Source organism: Strix uralensis, chromosome 1 (genome assembly GCF_047716275.1).
Source record: "Strix uralensis isolate ZFMK-TIS-50842 chromosome 1, bStrUra1, whole genome shotgun sequence".
In the NCBI taxonomy this organism is placed as follows: domain Eukaryota; kingdom Metazoa; phylum Chordata; class Aves; order Strigiformes; family Strigidae; genus Strix; species Strix uralensis.
Genome location: NC_133972.1, coordinates 88,066,163 through 88,083,892, shown reverse-complemented (window position 1 = coordinate 88,083,892; position 17,730 = coordinate 88,066,163). Strand labels below are relative to the sequence as shown.

Below are 17,730 nucleotides of genomic sequence, written 5' to 3'. Positions count from 1 at the left end.
CTTGAGATCTACTTGAGCTTTGGCCACATGAATTTTCTCCCTACAGTGGTGAACAGCACCTCTGTAGTCCTCCCATGTCACCTGTCCTTGCTTCCAACGTCCATGCACTTTCCTTTTCCGCCTAAGTTCTAGAAGAAGGTCCCTGCTCATCCAAGCTGGACTTCTGTCCCGCTTGCTTGACATCTGACACTTTGAAATTGCATGCTCCTGTGCTCTTAAGAGATGGTTCTTAAAAAGCGACCAGTATTCATGGACCCCAATACCTTCAGAAGCAGATTCCCAGGGGACTTTACTGACTAGCTCCTTCAGCAGCCCGAGTCTGCTCTCCCTATATCCATGGTTGAAGTTTTGCTGGCAGTTTTTCTCCTATCAACAACGATCTGAAATTCAACTATGTCGTGGTTGCTGCAACCAAGACAGACACCAATTACCTCTTTGCCCGCAAGACCCTCTCTGTTTATAAACAACAGATCTAGAATGGCAAATCTAGGATAGGTATTGTGTGTTTTCTGAATATTTGGAAATTAGCATTATATCTACAGTTATACAGTGAATAAGTGAATGGTGTTTGTTTGTTTGTTTTTTTTTTTAATAAAAGACTCTATATATTTTTAAGCTTTTCAAAATTCTTCCTAAGGAATTGTATGCAAGAAGTAGTAATAGCTCATATTCCAAAAGGCTATTGTTTATGAATCTGACCAGCTGACATGATCCAGACCACAACTTTGAGTTAAGATAGGAACTGAAAATACATTGCAAACAGAAGAAAGATTAACTCAAACAGCTGTTTAAGATTCTTGAAGCTGCCCTTCATGAATGAGTTAAGGGAGAAACTGAGAGAACAAGAGGATTTGTTCATACACTAAAAAACTGAAAGCAAAGAGAATAAAGAGTGTGTCTACCTTCAGGCAGTGCATCAACAGCACATGAGTAAACATGTAACTCTCCTCAGCCACAGAAAGTGTGAAAGTGAGACAACTCTCCATTCAGTGTTTATCACTACTGGGACATCCAGTGAAAATGAAAGAAAAAATTAATTGAGCTTTCAATAGCCTTTCAACAGAATAGTGATCTTATTCTCACAGTTCTTAAGGAGGAGTGTGATTCACCATTAACTACTATTTGAATTTATATTCCAAATCGCGGTGAATTAATAATTTGAATATTCTAAGTAGAAATAGATCTCGAATCACAAAAATCTCTTTCTAGATGCAATTCCAATATTTGAACAAACAAATCAAATGAAAATACTTAACCCATCAGGTAGAATTCCCAACATGACTGAATTTTCAGAGGATGGGGAAATTATTCAAGTAACATAGAACAGGCATTTGTGCCTCAGTATAAAGCACTCACCCACTACTGACATTTCAGGAACACTAGCAGTGTAAATTTCTTCCGGAAATGTTGGTTCATTGTCATTGATGTCATGGATTTTGATGACAAACTCAGATTCAGGTTCCACTGGTCTCAGAGTTCTTCTATTAATAGCTTGGGCACGCAGGGTGTAAAAAGCTTTCTCTTCCCTGTCAATTCTCCTAGTAGCATGAATGTCACCTGTTTTCTCATCGATTATAAAAAGAGTACCAGCCCCATCTCCTGACAAAATGTATTTGAGGGATCCATCTCCCTTGTCCTGATCAGAATGAAGCTGAAAAGGAAGAAAGAAGAACATTTTATTTAGAAGTAATAAAAAATTGCATGTTTGTTTTTTTTTTTTTTTTTAATAATAATTATTATATATTAAATACTTCTGCATAGAACAAACATGTTTAATACCAACACAACAAAGTAATTTTCAGTCACCATTGACTGGCAGTCATGGTGTCATACTGAGGCATTTGTTTCCTAATTTAGTGCCAAGAATCTTTTAACCTGACTGTTGTGGCAGATTTTAGTTTTGCAGCAACACCTGTTCTCTGCCAAGAAACCTTTGCACCACAATTCTTAAAGAAGATTTTTATGTTAATACTGACCTTTTCCTTCCTTGAAGAGATCCTATTAAAAATTCACAACCTGCTCTGCTAGATGTAAATTCACTAAGCAGATAAAGAACATGGCAGAATACATGACAATTAAGGAAAATAGAACAACAGGTTCCATGTCATACTAATTTTTTTAAAAATTTATTTCATATTATTTATATTTCTCCTAAACTGGAGAACATTTAATTTTAAGTCATTATAATTTTCACTCCATCAACTAATGTAAATAGCCTAAAAGAATCAAATTTATTAAGCATTCAATATTGATTTAATTCTCATTCTGTAAGTAATATAAAGCTTAACTTCATCTATTAATGACCTATAATACTGACTGACTTTAGTACATCATAACAAAAAAAAATATTCAATTATGTTGCTTTGTTTAGTACAATAATGTGGTTGGCTCATTTGATCTTTTGGAGACACCTTCATTTCTGTCATCACCTTGTTGGAAAGTTCCTTCCAATCTCATTGATTTCATAATTAACTGAAAGAATCTGGCATTCAGATTGATTTTCACCATGAAATGTATACTTTTTAAATTTTGGGTTTCAGCAGAACAATGAAATCAGGTAGAAGCTGTGATTACAAAAGTGAAGTGCAAATATAAAGACTTTTTAAACATCACACTTTAAAAATATCAGAGCATCGCAAAAACTTTAAGATAGAACTAGTGCATTTTTTTGCCTTTCTAAAAAGAGTTACTTAAACACACATTAACAACATCAATTAGAACTACCCCAATATCGTATTTAGTCATGTAAGGGTTTTTTTTTTTAATTTAAGCTCACATTTCAGATGATGGAAAATATTATACGTGTAGCTTAGCATAAATATCCACCTTGGCATGCAGTCATGGAAATATTTCTCTTTTTTGTCTATGGTACCCTCATATTGTCTTCCACACCATCCATTTTAAGTCAGTATCAGAGGTAGAATATTCAACTGTTAGGGCTTTGAATGTGCCTTTCCTTGCTTTTTGTGCTGACACCAAATGTACACAGTGGACTGGTGGGATAAGCTGTAGTCAAACAGTAAACTCTGCCATGAAACATTTTCAAACACTGAATATTGTCCACGGATTTGCCATATATGGAACAGAAAAGCTCATGTGGGATCTTAGACCAAAGCCTTTTTCTATATAAAGGTTTTCTTATTTTCTTTCGGTTCAGAAATAAACTTTGAGAAACACTGAATATTTATCAAAGAATGACAAATTAAACTTTGCTTACATTACATATGTGTAAGTTTACTTTACAAAATACACATTTTCTTACTACTTTCTTTATTTCATTCTATAATAAAGAAATAAATAGGAATCTCCACCAAACCTGAAGAATATGAAAGTAGACATTAAGAGAAGCCTTTTGCAAATAAATCTCATTCTTTCTTTTCCTTCCATTTCTCTTGGTGACTTCAAACTGAAGGTTTCAAGATGTTCTCACCCCTCTTTTGGGGAATGAATTTCTACTGTGAACTTTAATCCCTCATGCTCCTCTCTTGATAGCCCATTAAAGTTGTGACCTTTCACCCTTCTAAGTAACATTCTTTTTAGGGGACTAGACAGTATCTTGCAGGCTGTGGCCCATTTAATAATTTCATTAACTAGTCTCAAAAGCCTTTTAAGTGTTTTCTTCTCCAGGTCTTCCTAGGATACCACCTTATCATCAAAAACTTTTTGGTCCTAAAAGCTCACTGGTGATCCATAACCACTAGATACAATATTTTCACAGCAGAGTGAAAAATAGCAGTTATAGAAGGCTGCTCTTCCTTGGACATGTGTGCCAGAAATACAAAATAAAGGCCCATTTGAGCACGAAAGATTGGAGGGGGCGGGGGGGGAAGGATCTTTAAATAGGCACATTGCAGTTTTCCCATATGCTTTCCCAAGTGAGATCTGGTATCACAAACTCTTACAAAAGTTGATGATGTACATGGAGGCTGTAGTGCCTGTTCTTCAACTCAGAAATCAGTCTGGTAAAATCCATTTTAATAAATTCTCTATCTCCAGAATAGCATAACCCTATGCAAAATGTTCCAAGGAATAGTATCTGGCCAAATTTAACTCACAAATCATGCATGGAAATTGTTTTGAAGAGTGATATTTAGCAAAAGTATGCCAGGAACTTGTAAAGTAATTTAGCAATCCCAATAACCGCATTCTGGTGCCTGAGAATGTTTCCTGGCACTAGAAGAACAAACAGTGTAGTGAACAGAACTGAATCATAAAATGAAGAAAACCCCTACACTACAAAATATGAAGCTTTTGAACAATTATATTTAGATCCAGTTCAGGATGTAAAGATCTTTTAACATACTTATTTGTCTAATACATAAGGTCCTATTGATGTTGATGGTTTTCCATTGCTCCCCCTGTAGTTATGTGTGTGTCAAAAATTCTTACTAAGATGATTTGGAAGTGAAAAATATTCTTTTGACACCACTCATAAAATCATTAACCTCTTACCTCCAACAAATTTAAACTTTATAGTTTTTTTTTCCCCAACTATATTAGCCAAAAGACTGTAAAGAGACCTGAGTATAAGATTTTGAGACATCCACATAAAGGCTTTTAGGGAGCTGATAGTTGCAATTCAGAGTAACATATTTATAAGGAATACCAACCTGCATAGTTTAGAAGAATGCTTTAAGCTATAACACATTGCATTTTCTAAAAAAATTAATAATTTAACTTTGGATTGGCAATCCAATTTAAATTTTATGTATACACGTAAGAGTCCACAGTTACTGTAGAAAAAATTGAAATTCAGAATGACATTTCAGAAGGTCTTCTTGGGTAATCAGGAAACACAAAGCTATAGATATCTTGAGCAAGGCTTCTAGACATAATAAAAGGAGTGTATTATATATAAGAAAGGAAAGAGAATAGCTCTCATTTCATTTTCTTAGCCCTTAATTCTATCCAGATGTTGTTAGAGGACTCAAGATGGCTAAAGACCACCCTAAGTGATTGACAACCTTGAACACTGAATCTTTACCCAGCTCTGAAATGAGCACTGTGTCAGTCAGCACTGCAAAGTTTTGTCATTTTACTCTAGTATTAAAAAAAGTTCTGTGAAATATTTCTCTGCTAATTTTAGTATAAAGTGTTTCCTATAGTTATTTTGGCTAATGGGCATCTGTGATTCATGTCAGCCAAACTAAGAAATGGAGAGACATCTGTTTCATTTAGCAATTTTATTGCACAAAATGATCAGCTGTGAAGATGTGGTTTTGTTTTCATATCTGTCACTGATATTTTGCAAACTCTTGTTTCAGTGAATTTCTTGCTGTTCTTCCACAGAAATACCTCCCTTTTCAGCTGTCAGTGGTATATGTACTTTATATATAATTTTTCTCACTGTATAGAAAATCAGAATGTCTGTTGATTTTATTTTATATAGCCCTGCTTCATCATACAGTAACTGCAATTACTGTGAAAGACAATTTTGAGTATTTCATCATCTAGCTGAACTGATTGAACAAACTTTTAAATTGAGAAGGATTTCATATAAATGAAAAAGGAAGGTATTGCTAAGTAGAAGATAACTAATATTTAGAGAGGGTAACAGTGGAGTGTTATGTGAGTACTTAAAAAAGAAACTGAGTTACCAATCCAAGACAAAGAGAAAAACAGGTGTTAAAAGATGGATTTCTTTTTTTTCAATTACAATAAAAACAGAGTTAATTAATATATATTACCTTGCTCTTCAAGGTAAATGCAACCATAAATAAAATGAGTTAATGAAAAGATGGCACAGTAAAATTAAGCTTGATATCTTTTTAGAACTGTAAAAGGTCTTTGTAAAACATGTTTCAGAAGACTTTAGAGGAACAACATAATTCTGCTTTAAAAACTACTTGAAAATTACAATGTGGGAATTCTATGTTAATTGACTTCCAATTATTCCAACCTGCCAATTGTAGTAGTTTGGGTCTTCTTTCCCCCCACAATGAATTCCACCCATCTGAAATCTCCTAGTTGAATATAAAGGTCCTGGACTTTTTTCTAATAGCATACAAAGTGTTAATCCTATTTTCACCAAAAAGTCAGAAGATGCTACTGTGAAAAACAGAGAGCAGATTAGGTTAGTCAGACCCATTTTATCAGACAAACTACTTCTGGAATTTGAAACGATTTATGACAATGCCAGATAAAGACTTAAAGATTTGTCACACCTATTTCTATTTGAATTTCAGATTCAGAAGTTCCTCTATGAATTTTCAGTGATTGGTATTCAGATAACAAGAGACAAGAATATGACTGTATTAATGAATCAGCCTTTCATTTCAATTCTTACTTTAGGCATTAATACAGTTCAAGCTGGCTTCTTTAACCTTCATTTAATACGCTATAACATATAGCACACTTTCCAATACAGTTCAGTTTTTCGTAATCTTTACCAAATAACAGACTATTCCAATATTACCTCACTAAACGCATTTTTACTCTCCTAGTTTATAAGTAATTTTTATTTGTATAATCTAGAAAATGTTTTTTCTGCTTTCTTCTGCAATATATTTGTCAACATTTTAATTTCATCCAAGTATCACAGTAACAATAAGACCTCAGTAAACTCCTGAATTACTCTCTGTTTTAGATTTTATTCAAATAAATCCTGAATTTCTACTAATTCTGAGGACAAATTTCAGGGCAAATTGTAACCTATTAGCTCTTTCCTAAGTAATTATATTAGGCATGTGATGTCAAAATGCACCTGTGGATGCATTCACAATTTCACTCTAAATTTTCTAGGGCACATATAATATTAGCACCTTCACTGGATACTTTGTAGAATAATAATGATAGTCCCTTTAAACATAATCACAACAGTGGGCAGATTTGACCTGAAATCAGCAGAGAATAATTGATATGGAATTCTCACAATGGAGATATTTATTTTAAGCATCATGAACTGAACTATTAAATTATGTAGTTTTTTAACATTAGCTGCACTTATTCTAAAAGATTTTCAGACGAGCTCATGTCCTGTGCAGTATTCTCTTAGTTGCCAGATTTAACTGTCATGGCTTTGAGACAGGTTTTACTCACCAAAGAGATTCACTTATTTCAATTTATCCTTAAGGTAACATTTAAAGCAACTCTCTTCAGTGATGCAAGAATTTGCACTAAGTTTTAATGAGACATGTCACACATTTAATTTTCTCACTCAGTTATATTGTCAGTTTGCCAGTCCTGTGCTATTGCGTGTTATTTAAAAGACAAGATAGGTGGAAAGGAAAAAGGCACATTTCAAAAAGGAAAATTTTTTGAGACTGGAAAAGATAAAGGGAGAGCAAACTAAAATGGAAGCATAACAAGTAATGAAAGATGAGGAGTGCTCTGAAATTCTTTTGCTTGCTGAGAAGAAGCCACAAACAGAAATGAAAAGCTCCAGTCTGCAGTGCATTTTCAGATTATATTAGTTTACTTTACCTTGATGCATTATCCAAAGAAAAGATAAAAATTATTACCATTTCTATTGAGAAAGATTATAGTAGTTCCTTGCTGTTCAAGTTTTTTGTTCGCTCCTACCAATGTTTTAAAATGGTAAGAGATAAATTAAAATTAATAATATTTTTAGCATTCCTTTACACATCCCTGGTGAAGCAATGCCTATCACAGGATTAGAAATATTATTTTCCCAGCTTCCTACAATCTTCACTACCAAGTGATATCATCAGCAAGATTTTCAATTTCCACAAACTAATCATATAGGAAAGCTATTTTTTCATAACTAGACTTGCATTTTTTCCCCATTATTGTATCTTATTCTAAAGCAAGGATTCACAGTCTGGAGAAGGTAGATGTTCCTGTCACTGACAAAATCTTCTAGGATTTCAGTTGAGAAAGGCAGTTTCTTTTTTTATGACACATGATATGAGCAGCAGAGAGTCTTATATAGATGCACTGAGTCAATGTGCCAGTAACCTAACTCTCTCGTCAAGCCAAGGTCTTTAGCTGATGTTCAGAGAGCTAGAACAAGAAAGTTTCAGCTTCATTAGACTGTTGCAGTTTCCACTCTAGAAGACACAGAAGCATTAAACTAACATGAACTGGAGACTAATTGAATTTCATACACCAAAGAATTCTTGCATGAGCCAATATGCATGTTCTCTTCCAATTTTAGTGTAACAAATATAGTCCGTACCTGAGGTTAAGGTAGAAAGTAGAGAACTGTCAGTGAAACTGAAGTGCCCTTACTTCCTGGCAGCTTGGCCTAACACCTCCTGTAGATGACTGGTTATGAATTATCAGAAGGGAATTCTTGTGTTAATGGGGAAAAAAAATCCTGACTTATGTCTGCTGTTCAGGTTCCCATTTCTTAAAAATTGGGCTAAATGAAGAAACATTCTTTGGTCCTCCTACTCAGCGTGATGTGGCACAAACCTGTATTCCTATTTCCGTGAGTAGTCTCTATAGACTAACCTACAGTCTCAGGATAGAAATATGTCTGATAAGATTTTCCTCAGACTTGGTGTTTTTTAAATATACATACTTCTTATGTTTTATGTTGCTTTGCTGATTCTGAACTAAAATAAAAATCTATACCAAATATTGTATAAAGGATTAACTAGCTTCCAGAACAATCTCTCTATTCCACCAAGGAATGGTCTAGGAAGTTTAATATGCTAAAACAACACATATATTTCATTTACTGAATTCAGTACAGCTTTTATGTATTTGAAAGCTTTGGGTTTTGTGTGTTTAGTTCTGGGGTTTTTTTAAAGGAAAAGTAACCACTAATCCTCATGCTCTCTGCATTAATGACAAGGAGGTAATTAAGAAGCAATTTTAGGTAATTCTTTTTTTAACAATAATTTTTAATTATAGCTTGTATATGTTTTCCCAAAGTAGCCTAGTTATTAACAAAATAACCATTAAAACAGCTTTAGTTTTTATATATCTTGATGTACAATTTGCACTATACATAAAAAGCACTGCATTTTTTTTTTAAACAAATGCAGAACACTGCTAAGAATAGTGATGCTTAGTTCATGTTGCCAACTGCTGGAGCCCATTTAGAAACATGTTAAATAAGACTGTCTTTGTTTCCATCTAAAATCACTGTAACATGTAAATTGGTAAGAGCTGTGAAGGTTTTCTACCTTTATTATGTGTGCATTTTCTCCTCGTGAATATTCTAAAGTATATGTACCTTTGGAAGAGGTATACTTAGGGGCAACAACAAATACAGCACAGAGAACTGAATGACAATGTCTATCAACACAGAAAGTGAAAAATGTCAGCTAAGGTGGAGGGTATATATCAGAATTAAGGAATAAAAAACATTACGGTGATATTTTAATAAACTCCAAAACAGTGATATCCATGATAACACAGTATTATCGTTAAATTTAATCCCAAGGAAGGGAAGAGAGAGAAAGAGAGAGAGTAGACATCTTTTTCATATGTCTCAGGAAACTACTGATGAATCTGAACTGATGCTATATCTATTAGTTTAGTCTGGAGAAGAGGAGGCTGAGGGGAGACCTCATCGCCCTCTACAACTACCTGAAAGGAGGTTGCAGAGAGCTGGGGATGAGCCTCTGTAACCAAGTAATAAGCAATAGGACAAGAGGGAATGGCCTCAAGTTGCACCAGGGAAGGTTTAGACTGGATATTAGGAAGCATTTCTTTACAGAACGGGTTGTTAGGCATTGGAATGGTCTGCCCAGGGAGGTGGTGGAGTCCCCATCCCTGGAGGTGTTTAAGAGTAGGGTCGACGTAGCGATTAGGGATATGGTGTAGTTGGGAACTGTCAATGTTAGGTTAATGGTTGGACTAGATGATCTTCAAGGTCTTTTCCAACCTAGATGATTCTGTGATTCTGTGATAAGATTTCAAACAGTGAGGAACGAAGATGTTGTGGACCGATCTGGCTTCATTTATATCACAGTGAGATCAGTGGGGCTATTCATGTAATAGATGCATAGTCTAGGAGAGATATATTGATATCTTACAACCCTACAAGGGTAGTCAAGGTATTAAAGATGTATCTATGAGAGAAGAGAGATGGAATATGTATAAACCCTTAAATGCAACTCTCATTTTTATTTGCCCATCAAATTTGTCTCTCCTTTGAGTTAATTATGAAATCCATTATTCTAGAGAATAGTATTCTCAAGGAAAATCCTATCTATATACTAATTACCAATCAGTACAGAAGTTATAGTTTAAATCATTATATACAATCACATTACAGAATGGTAGAGGTTGGAAGAGACCTCTGGAGGTCTTCTTGTTCAACTCACCCCTGTCCAAGCAAGGTCACCTAGAGCCAGTTGTCCAGGACCATGTCTAGACATCTCCAAGGATGGAGACTCCACAACCTCTCTGTGGAACCTGTGCCAGTGCTCAGTCCTCAGGACTCACAGGACAAAAGCTCTTCCTGATGTTCAGAAGAACCTTCTGTGTTTCACTTTATGCCCACTGCCTCTGGTCCTGTCACTGGACACCACTGAAAAGAGCCTGGCTCTGTCCTCTTTGCACCCTCCCTTCAGGTATTTGTATACATTGATAAGATCCTCCTGAGCCTTCTCTCCTCTAGGGTAAAGAGTTCCAGCTCTCTCAGCCTTCCCTCATATGTGAGGTGCTCCAGTCCCTTACTCATCCTTATGGCCCATCACTGGACTTCCTCCAGTATATCCATGTCTCTTGTGCTGGAGTGCCCAGAACTGGACACAGCACTCCAGGTGTGGCCTCACCAGTGTTGAGTAGAGGGGAAGGATCCCCTCCCTTGTCCTGCTGGCAATGCTTTTCATAATGCAGCCCAGGATACCATTAGCCTTCTTTTCAGCAAGGGCACATTGTTGGCTCATGTTCCGTCTGGTGTCTGCCAGGTCTTTTTCTGCCAAGCTGTTTTCCTGCTGGTCAGCCCCCAGCATATATTGGTGCCTGGGCTTGTTCCTCCCCAGATGCAGGACTTTGCACTTCACCTTGTTGAACTTCACAGAGTTCCTGTCAGCCCATTTCTTTAGCCTGTTGAGGTCTCTCTGGATGGCAGTATGACCCATCAGCCACTCCTCCCAATTTGGTGTCAGCAGCAGACTGGCTGAGGGTACACTGTGCCTCATCATCCAGATCATTAATAAAGATATTAAATAGGACTGTACCTGATATTGATTCCTGGGATATATCACTAGCTACTGGCCTCCAACTAGAATTTGTGCCATTGATCAGCATCCGATGGACCTGGCCATTAAGACAGTTTTCTGTCCACCTCACTGTCTGCTCATCCAGTTTGTACATCAGCAGATTCTCTATGAAGAGAATGTCCAGGTAGACAATATCCACTGCTGTCCCTTCATCTTCCAGGCCAGTCGCTTCATCACAGAAGGTTATCAAGTTGGTCAAGCATGATTTTCCCTTGGTGAAGCCATGTGACTACTCTTGATAATTTTCTTGTCCTTAATGTGCCTGGAAATGGTTTCCAGGATTAGCTGCTCCATCACCTTCCCAGGGATTGAGGTGAGGCTGACTGGCCTGTAGTTCCCTAGGTCCTCCTTCTTGCCTTTCTTGAAGATGGGGGTGACATTTGTTTTCCTTTAGTCTTCGGGTATTTCTCCCAATTAAAGATCATCAAGAGTGGCCTTGCAAAGAATCTGCCAGCTCCCTCAGCACTCATGGGTGCATCACATCAGGGCCCATAGACCTGTGAAAGTTCAGTTTGCTCAAGTGTTCCCAGGCCTAATCCTCTTCCACCAAGGATACATATTCCTCACTCCAACCTTTTCCCCTGGTTTCTGGGACTTGCGATTCCTGAAGGTTGATCTCACTAATAAAGACAGGCAAAGAAGGCATTCAGTACTTCCATCCTTTCCATGTCCTGTGCAGCCAGGTCCTCCATCTCATTAAGCATCAGGCCCACATTTCCCCAGTCTTCCTTTTGTCTCCTATGTGCTTATAGCAGCCCTTCTTGTTGTCTTTGAAATCCCTGTCCAGATTCAATTCCACTGGGGCTTTAGTCTTCCTAACCATCCCTGGATGTTTGGGCAATGTTTCTGTATTCCTGACAGGTTACCTGTCCTTACTTCTACCCTCTGTATACTTTTTTTTTTTTTTTTTTTGTTTGAGTTTGGTCAGGAGCTCCTTGTTCGTCTACACAGGCCTCCTGGCATTTTTATTTGACTTCTTATTTGCTGGAATGGAGCTCTCCTGAGCTTGCAGAAAGTGATCCTTAAATAGTAACCAGGTCCTGTGGGCTTCTTTTCCCTCTAGGGCTTTATCCTATGGTATTTTTCTGAGCAGATCTCTGACGTGGCTAAAGTCTGCTCTCCTGCAGTCCAGGGTTGTGAGCTTGTTTTTCAGTCTGCTTCCTCCCCTCAGGATCCTGAATTCCACCATCTCATGGTCACTGTAGTCAAAGGTGCCCTTGAGCTTCATGTCCTCAGTGAGGCCCTCCTTTTTGGTGAATATGAGGTTCAGCAGAGCACCTCTCCTTGTTGGCTCATCAATCACTTGGAGAAAGAAGTTATCATCAATGAACTCCAGGAACCTTCTGGATTGCTGGTGCCCTGCTGTGTCATTTCTCCAACAGATGTCAGGGTGTTTGAAATCCCCTATGAGTACCAGGGCCTGTGAACGTGACGCTATTCCTATCTGTCTTTAGAGGGCATCATCCACTTGCTCTTCAGGGTCAGGTGGCCTGTAGCAGACACCCACTATAATGTCACCTTTGCCTGTCCTCTCTATAATCTTAACCCATAAACTCTCCATTGGCTCCTCTTCCATCTCCAGTCAGAGCTCCATGCACTCTAGCTGCTATCTCACATAAAGGGCAACTCCCTCTTGTCTTCCCTTCCTGTTCTTCCTAAAGAGCCTGTATCCCTCCATTGCAACACTGCAATCATGGGAGCCATCCCACCACATCTCTTTAATCCCAACAAGATCACAGCCCTGCAACTGCACACAGATTTCTAACTCACTGTATTTATTCCCCATACCGCATGCATTAGTATATAGGCATTTAAGAGGGGAATCCCAGCATGTTGAGTTCCCAGAGAGGGTTTGGGAGATTTATGCACAATAGACACCTTGTGGGCACCTGAATTACATAGGGAATTACAATTACATAGTGAAATTTAACTGAATTTGATTATATTTGTATTAAGACTGGGTAGGTATTAATTAAATATTTAATGAATATTGAAATTAAGACATCCTACCAAAGTAGCATATTTTATTCCTCTATCAGACTGTAAAATAGAAAATAACCAGATCTATATATAAATCTTGCCATAAATCATACACCGCATTACATGCTGTGTGTGTATACATACAAAACAGCATCATCAGCCCAGTGAACTGTATTCCTCAACTACTTTTATGGAGACAGAAAGCCCATCCTGATCTTCACTGCTACAAATTAAGAACTGTACACCATAGCAATTACTTTACTTTTCAATGTTAGTTATTTTTGAAAATGTGTCTGTGTAGTACATCACTGATAAAAAATTATTTCTAACTTATGTGAACTCTGGTAATCAGTTGATAGGGCCAGCTGGTATTTCCATAAAGCTTCTATGACTTTTGCTGGCATTTGTAAGACATCAGAAGCACTCTGTACCTAATCTCCATTTTCCTAATTTCAAATAAAACATACTATACTAGTTATGCTGTTGGTGTTTGGTTTGGGTTTGTGGTTTGGTTTTTTTGTTTGTTTGTTTGTTTTTTTTAAATCCCCTTGGTTTGGCATAAATTACTGCTTTATAATTTATACCATAACCCTCTATTCTTTTTGTTTTGTATATAGAACCACAGAAAGCTTTTGCATTCTCTTTTTTCCAGAATTAGGCCAGTTTCACGAAGCTTTAGTTCTTGCCTTGTGAGCTATTAGCTCCTACTTCTGTTGGCAGTAAAATGAATTCTACACTATTCCTAGAAAAATTCCTAAGTCTCTTTTATGATACACAGTCTTACATGGCACTTGAAATAGTATTCCTTGTTCCTTCAATAACTTTGTTTTCTATAGCATGTCATTATCCCTTCCTAGCAAATACATCAGTATTACTGAAATCTCTACCATTATTCTTAAATGATAAACCTTGATTAATCCCATGCAGCTCTTTTCAGTGTCACACCACCTGGTAGTCCTCTAGCTATTACATTTATTTTACTCGGTTTTTATTAGACAACATGCCATTCCTGACACATAGAGAACGGTCTGTCAAATAACCTGACCTAACTAAAGAGATAATTAAACAATCCATTTCCTTATCTTCCAACTCTATTATTTATATAGCAGACTCATTATCCTTTTGGAATGACCTAAGACATCCTGCTGTTTGCTAAAGGTATTTTTAAGTCCTCTGAGGAATTCTCTGTGGACCTGGCATTTTCAGTAGCATCACTGTGCAAAAATGTGACCATATTCCTGCATAGTAGTTCTTACAAGTGACAGATATTTTTAAAGTACAAAGGAGTGGAGAGTTCTGGGAAATTTTGCAAGTAAAAAAATTAATACCAATTTACAAGTCTTGTATCTTTCCTGGCTCTGTCCCCTCATAGATGTATCTATCTGCTATTTAGCTATACCCATTTAACCTGTCCTGAAGCTCATATATTCTATTTATCACATTAATTTAGCATTTCATAAGTACCTCCACTTCATTAAAAATTTTCCTAAATTTTAGTAACATGGCCTGGATCACTGCATTACCTTATCTATCTTTTCTATTTCCTTCCTCAAAATTGATTGTTTCATGACATTTGTTTAAACTCCTACACTTTAAAAAATAAAATTTATATAGAACTTTCATTTTTTCTCCAGGTTTACTCTTGCAAAATTACATTAGTCATTTTTCCCACTGTCAAAATTTAAAATATCAATATAATTTTTATCATTAAGTAGTAAACTAGATTATTTATAACCATGATTGCCTAGGTAGTAATAGTTTTTAATTATTATACTCACTCCAAAATTAGGTTTCTTAAATATTTCTACTTCCTAAAGATCCCATTTGTAATGGAATTGGCAATCATAAACACAGAGACTCAGAAATTTTAATTTATGCATACTTTACATAAATGCCATACTTCAAAAAATAGATATGCAAAAGTTCTCATTGGAAGATGGGGTTCTTACTATAGAAGGAACAAATATTTCTTACTACTTCATGTCTGTATATCAAGTGTAATTTATTCTACTAATCACTATATTGTAGCATACGTACTTCTAAATTATATATAATTACAAAAAACTATTAAAACTTTTTAGGAAGAAATCCCAGAAAAGTATTTTCATAATATAAAACAGTTTCTAAACTAAATGGGAGGAAGAGAGTTTGCTTCTTTACTCAGACTGTTTTGAATGAGGAAGAGAAAAAGTATTCTGAATGATCATCTCTACTGTATCATGCAGCTACTTTACAAAATACTCAGAATTACACTCTTCCAAGTTCTTCTACAAAGTAGTATGGGGGCTTTTTGTTGTTGTTGTTGTTTGTTTTTTTTTTTTTTTTTCCCCCACCACAATTTCACCCTAAAACATTTCAAATCATCAAGTCCAACCTCTATTTCCAACCTTGTTGTCTTAATAAACATAATGTGCTTGAGAATTATTACAAAAGGACAACCATTCTTTGGGCAATAAAAAACAGAAGTCACCAAAATATTGGCAATGAAGGATAGTATGAATACCCTGAACTTATATCAAGAGGAAAGTTAATATGTTCATGTCTTCCCACCACTGCTTTAATATATAAGCAAGTTGAAAGAAAAGCCAGGCTTGAAGGAATAAAAGAGCAGAAACAGAAATCACCTACACTTTTCCCTAAATAAAAATGACCCAAGAAAATTTAATTCTGTATGGGTTTGCATTGTGTGTAAAAGATAATGCTAAATCCAGGTAGCATAGCTGAACTGATGACCACAGATGTGGGAAATAGTAGAAAGGCACAGAGTATAAATGTAAGGCAATATAAAGAGACAAGGCTTTTCTACAGCTAGGGAAAGAGGCACAGAAGATATGAACAGAATTGCAATTGAGCAGTGAGGTTTTCTTCAATTTCTACATATTCTTGGATGGCTATGAGTCTTACAGTGCAGGCAGTAACCTTTGCAACTACACAGTTTTCAAAACTACAATATCATGAACATCCCAGAACATAATATTCACTCTTTCAACTCATGTTTTTCATCTAGATGTATTCATACAGTCTGTTTGGACATGCCTTTTAGCATGCAAGCCACCTGAATATTCATTAATGCCTTTCCAAGTTAGGTGTGTTCAGACATGTAAGGTACCTTGCACCTGTGTTTCAGGCAACCGGATGGTCAGTGAATTGGATCTTTGAAATGAAAACAAGACATCTTCTCAGACTTGAAGAGTGTATCAACTTACCTGTGGTTGCACATTTAAATTTGCTATAGACCAAAATATTGTCAAATATTTTGCCCCTCAGTGGTCCAGTCCTCCTTTAACACTCTCAAGAAAATAGCTATTAAAAGACTCAGGAAACAGAAATAATTTAGTTTGAGGAAGTAACACTGTTGAGTTGGACAATGAAGTTTGTTTACTCCTGAAACAAATCCTACTGTACGCCAGGGACTTCAGATACATTGACTGTATAGCTACATACTGCCTCAAAACAGAAGGTGTTAGAGGGTTTGAAAGATCTTGGTGTTACAGACTTTTTGTTTCAGATTATTTTAAATTATCTTCAAAGACAAAGACAGTCTTATAAACATAAGGAAAATCTTCCAGCCAGAAGACATTTTAAAAGGGTAAACATCAACTTTTAACTTCTTAGAGCTTTCTCCCTCATGGGTATTTTGTTACAAGTCACCAATTTTCCCTCAGTATTATCCCCCAGGCTCTTCCTTGCTATCTGTGTATATAGGATATTTAAAAGGTCATCTGCATCTGATTTAAAAAAAAAAAAAAATCAAGAGAGGAAAAAAAAACCTCCAAAGTATCAACTTTTGAATTGCTCTTGAAACTGTTGGCTATTTATACATTTATCATTTCAAACAAGGTGTAGGTCAAACATTTCTAAAGTTCCCTTTTCTATTATGTTTTTTAATTCCTTGAGTGAATGAATTGGACTCTACTTTTCCTGAGCTATGGATTTGAATATAAATCATTTCAGTTTTATCAGTTCTTTCCTTTTTGGAATATCTTTTTGTGACAAGCAGGTACAATTTTAAAATTGAAAGAGAAATTGAACTAAAAGGAACTGGAGAGTTCAGACTAAACTACTTTCACATTTCTTATATTATTCTGAAGCATGATTCTATTTTAAGTGCACCGCATAACCAGGTACAAACTCTGAATTTGGAAACCTCCCAAGAGAGCTATAACTCTTCTCTGTGAAGGTGGCAAAATGCATCTTGCTGGTGATTTTACACCTGCTGGAAGGATGTCCATAACTTAGACTATCTTCCCTCTAAATCTTCCTGACAACTGATTGATGCTATTGCACTTTGTGCTTGCTCAGAATGGAATGATCTCTTTTAGAAATTAGCTTCAAAATGGCAGGCCACTGCTATTGGGATTATTAGGGGAAAAAAAAAAAAAAAAACCAAAGTCACACATTTTAAAATTATTTTCTCAGAGACTGAGAAAGGCAGTGGTAGGAAACCTATCCCAGTGACTAGTAGGACCATGCTGACCACTCAGTCTCATTATCACTTAACTTCTCATCAAATTGATAAATGGCTTGCACTAAAGTATCAATGCGTAAAAAAAGTAAAATGGAGAAGTCAAATTAATCTTCTTCACTCTTGTATAAAAACTAGCAA

General features: G+C 36.1%; 1 protein-coding gene across 1 annotated transcript in view; it reads right to left on the bottom strand.

Moving 5' to 3' along the window:
- The window catches only part of CDH10 (cadherin 10), a 105,330-nt gene that overhangs the window by 38,856 nt on the left and 48,744 nt on the right, over positions 1 to 17,730 (bottom strand). Inside the window, exon 3 of the mRNA XM_074873881.1 lies at positions 1,357 to 1,651. Within this exon, the coding sequence (XP_074729982.1) occupies positions 1,357 to 1,651 (295 nt within the window). The remainder of the gene's footprint in view (positions 1 to 1,356; positions 1,652 to 17,730) is intronic.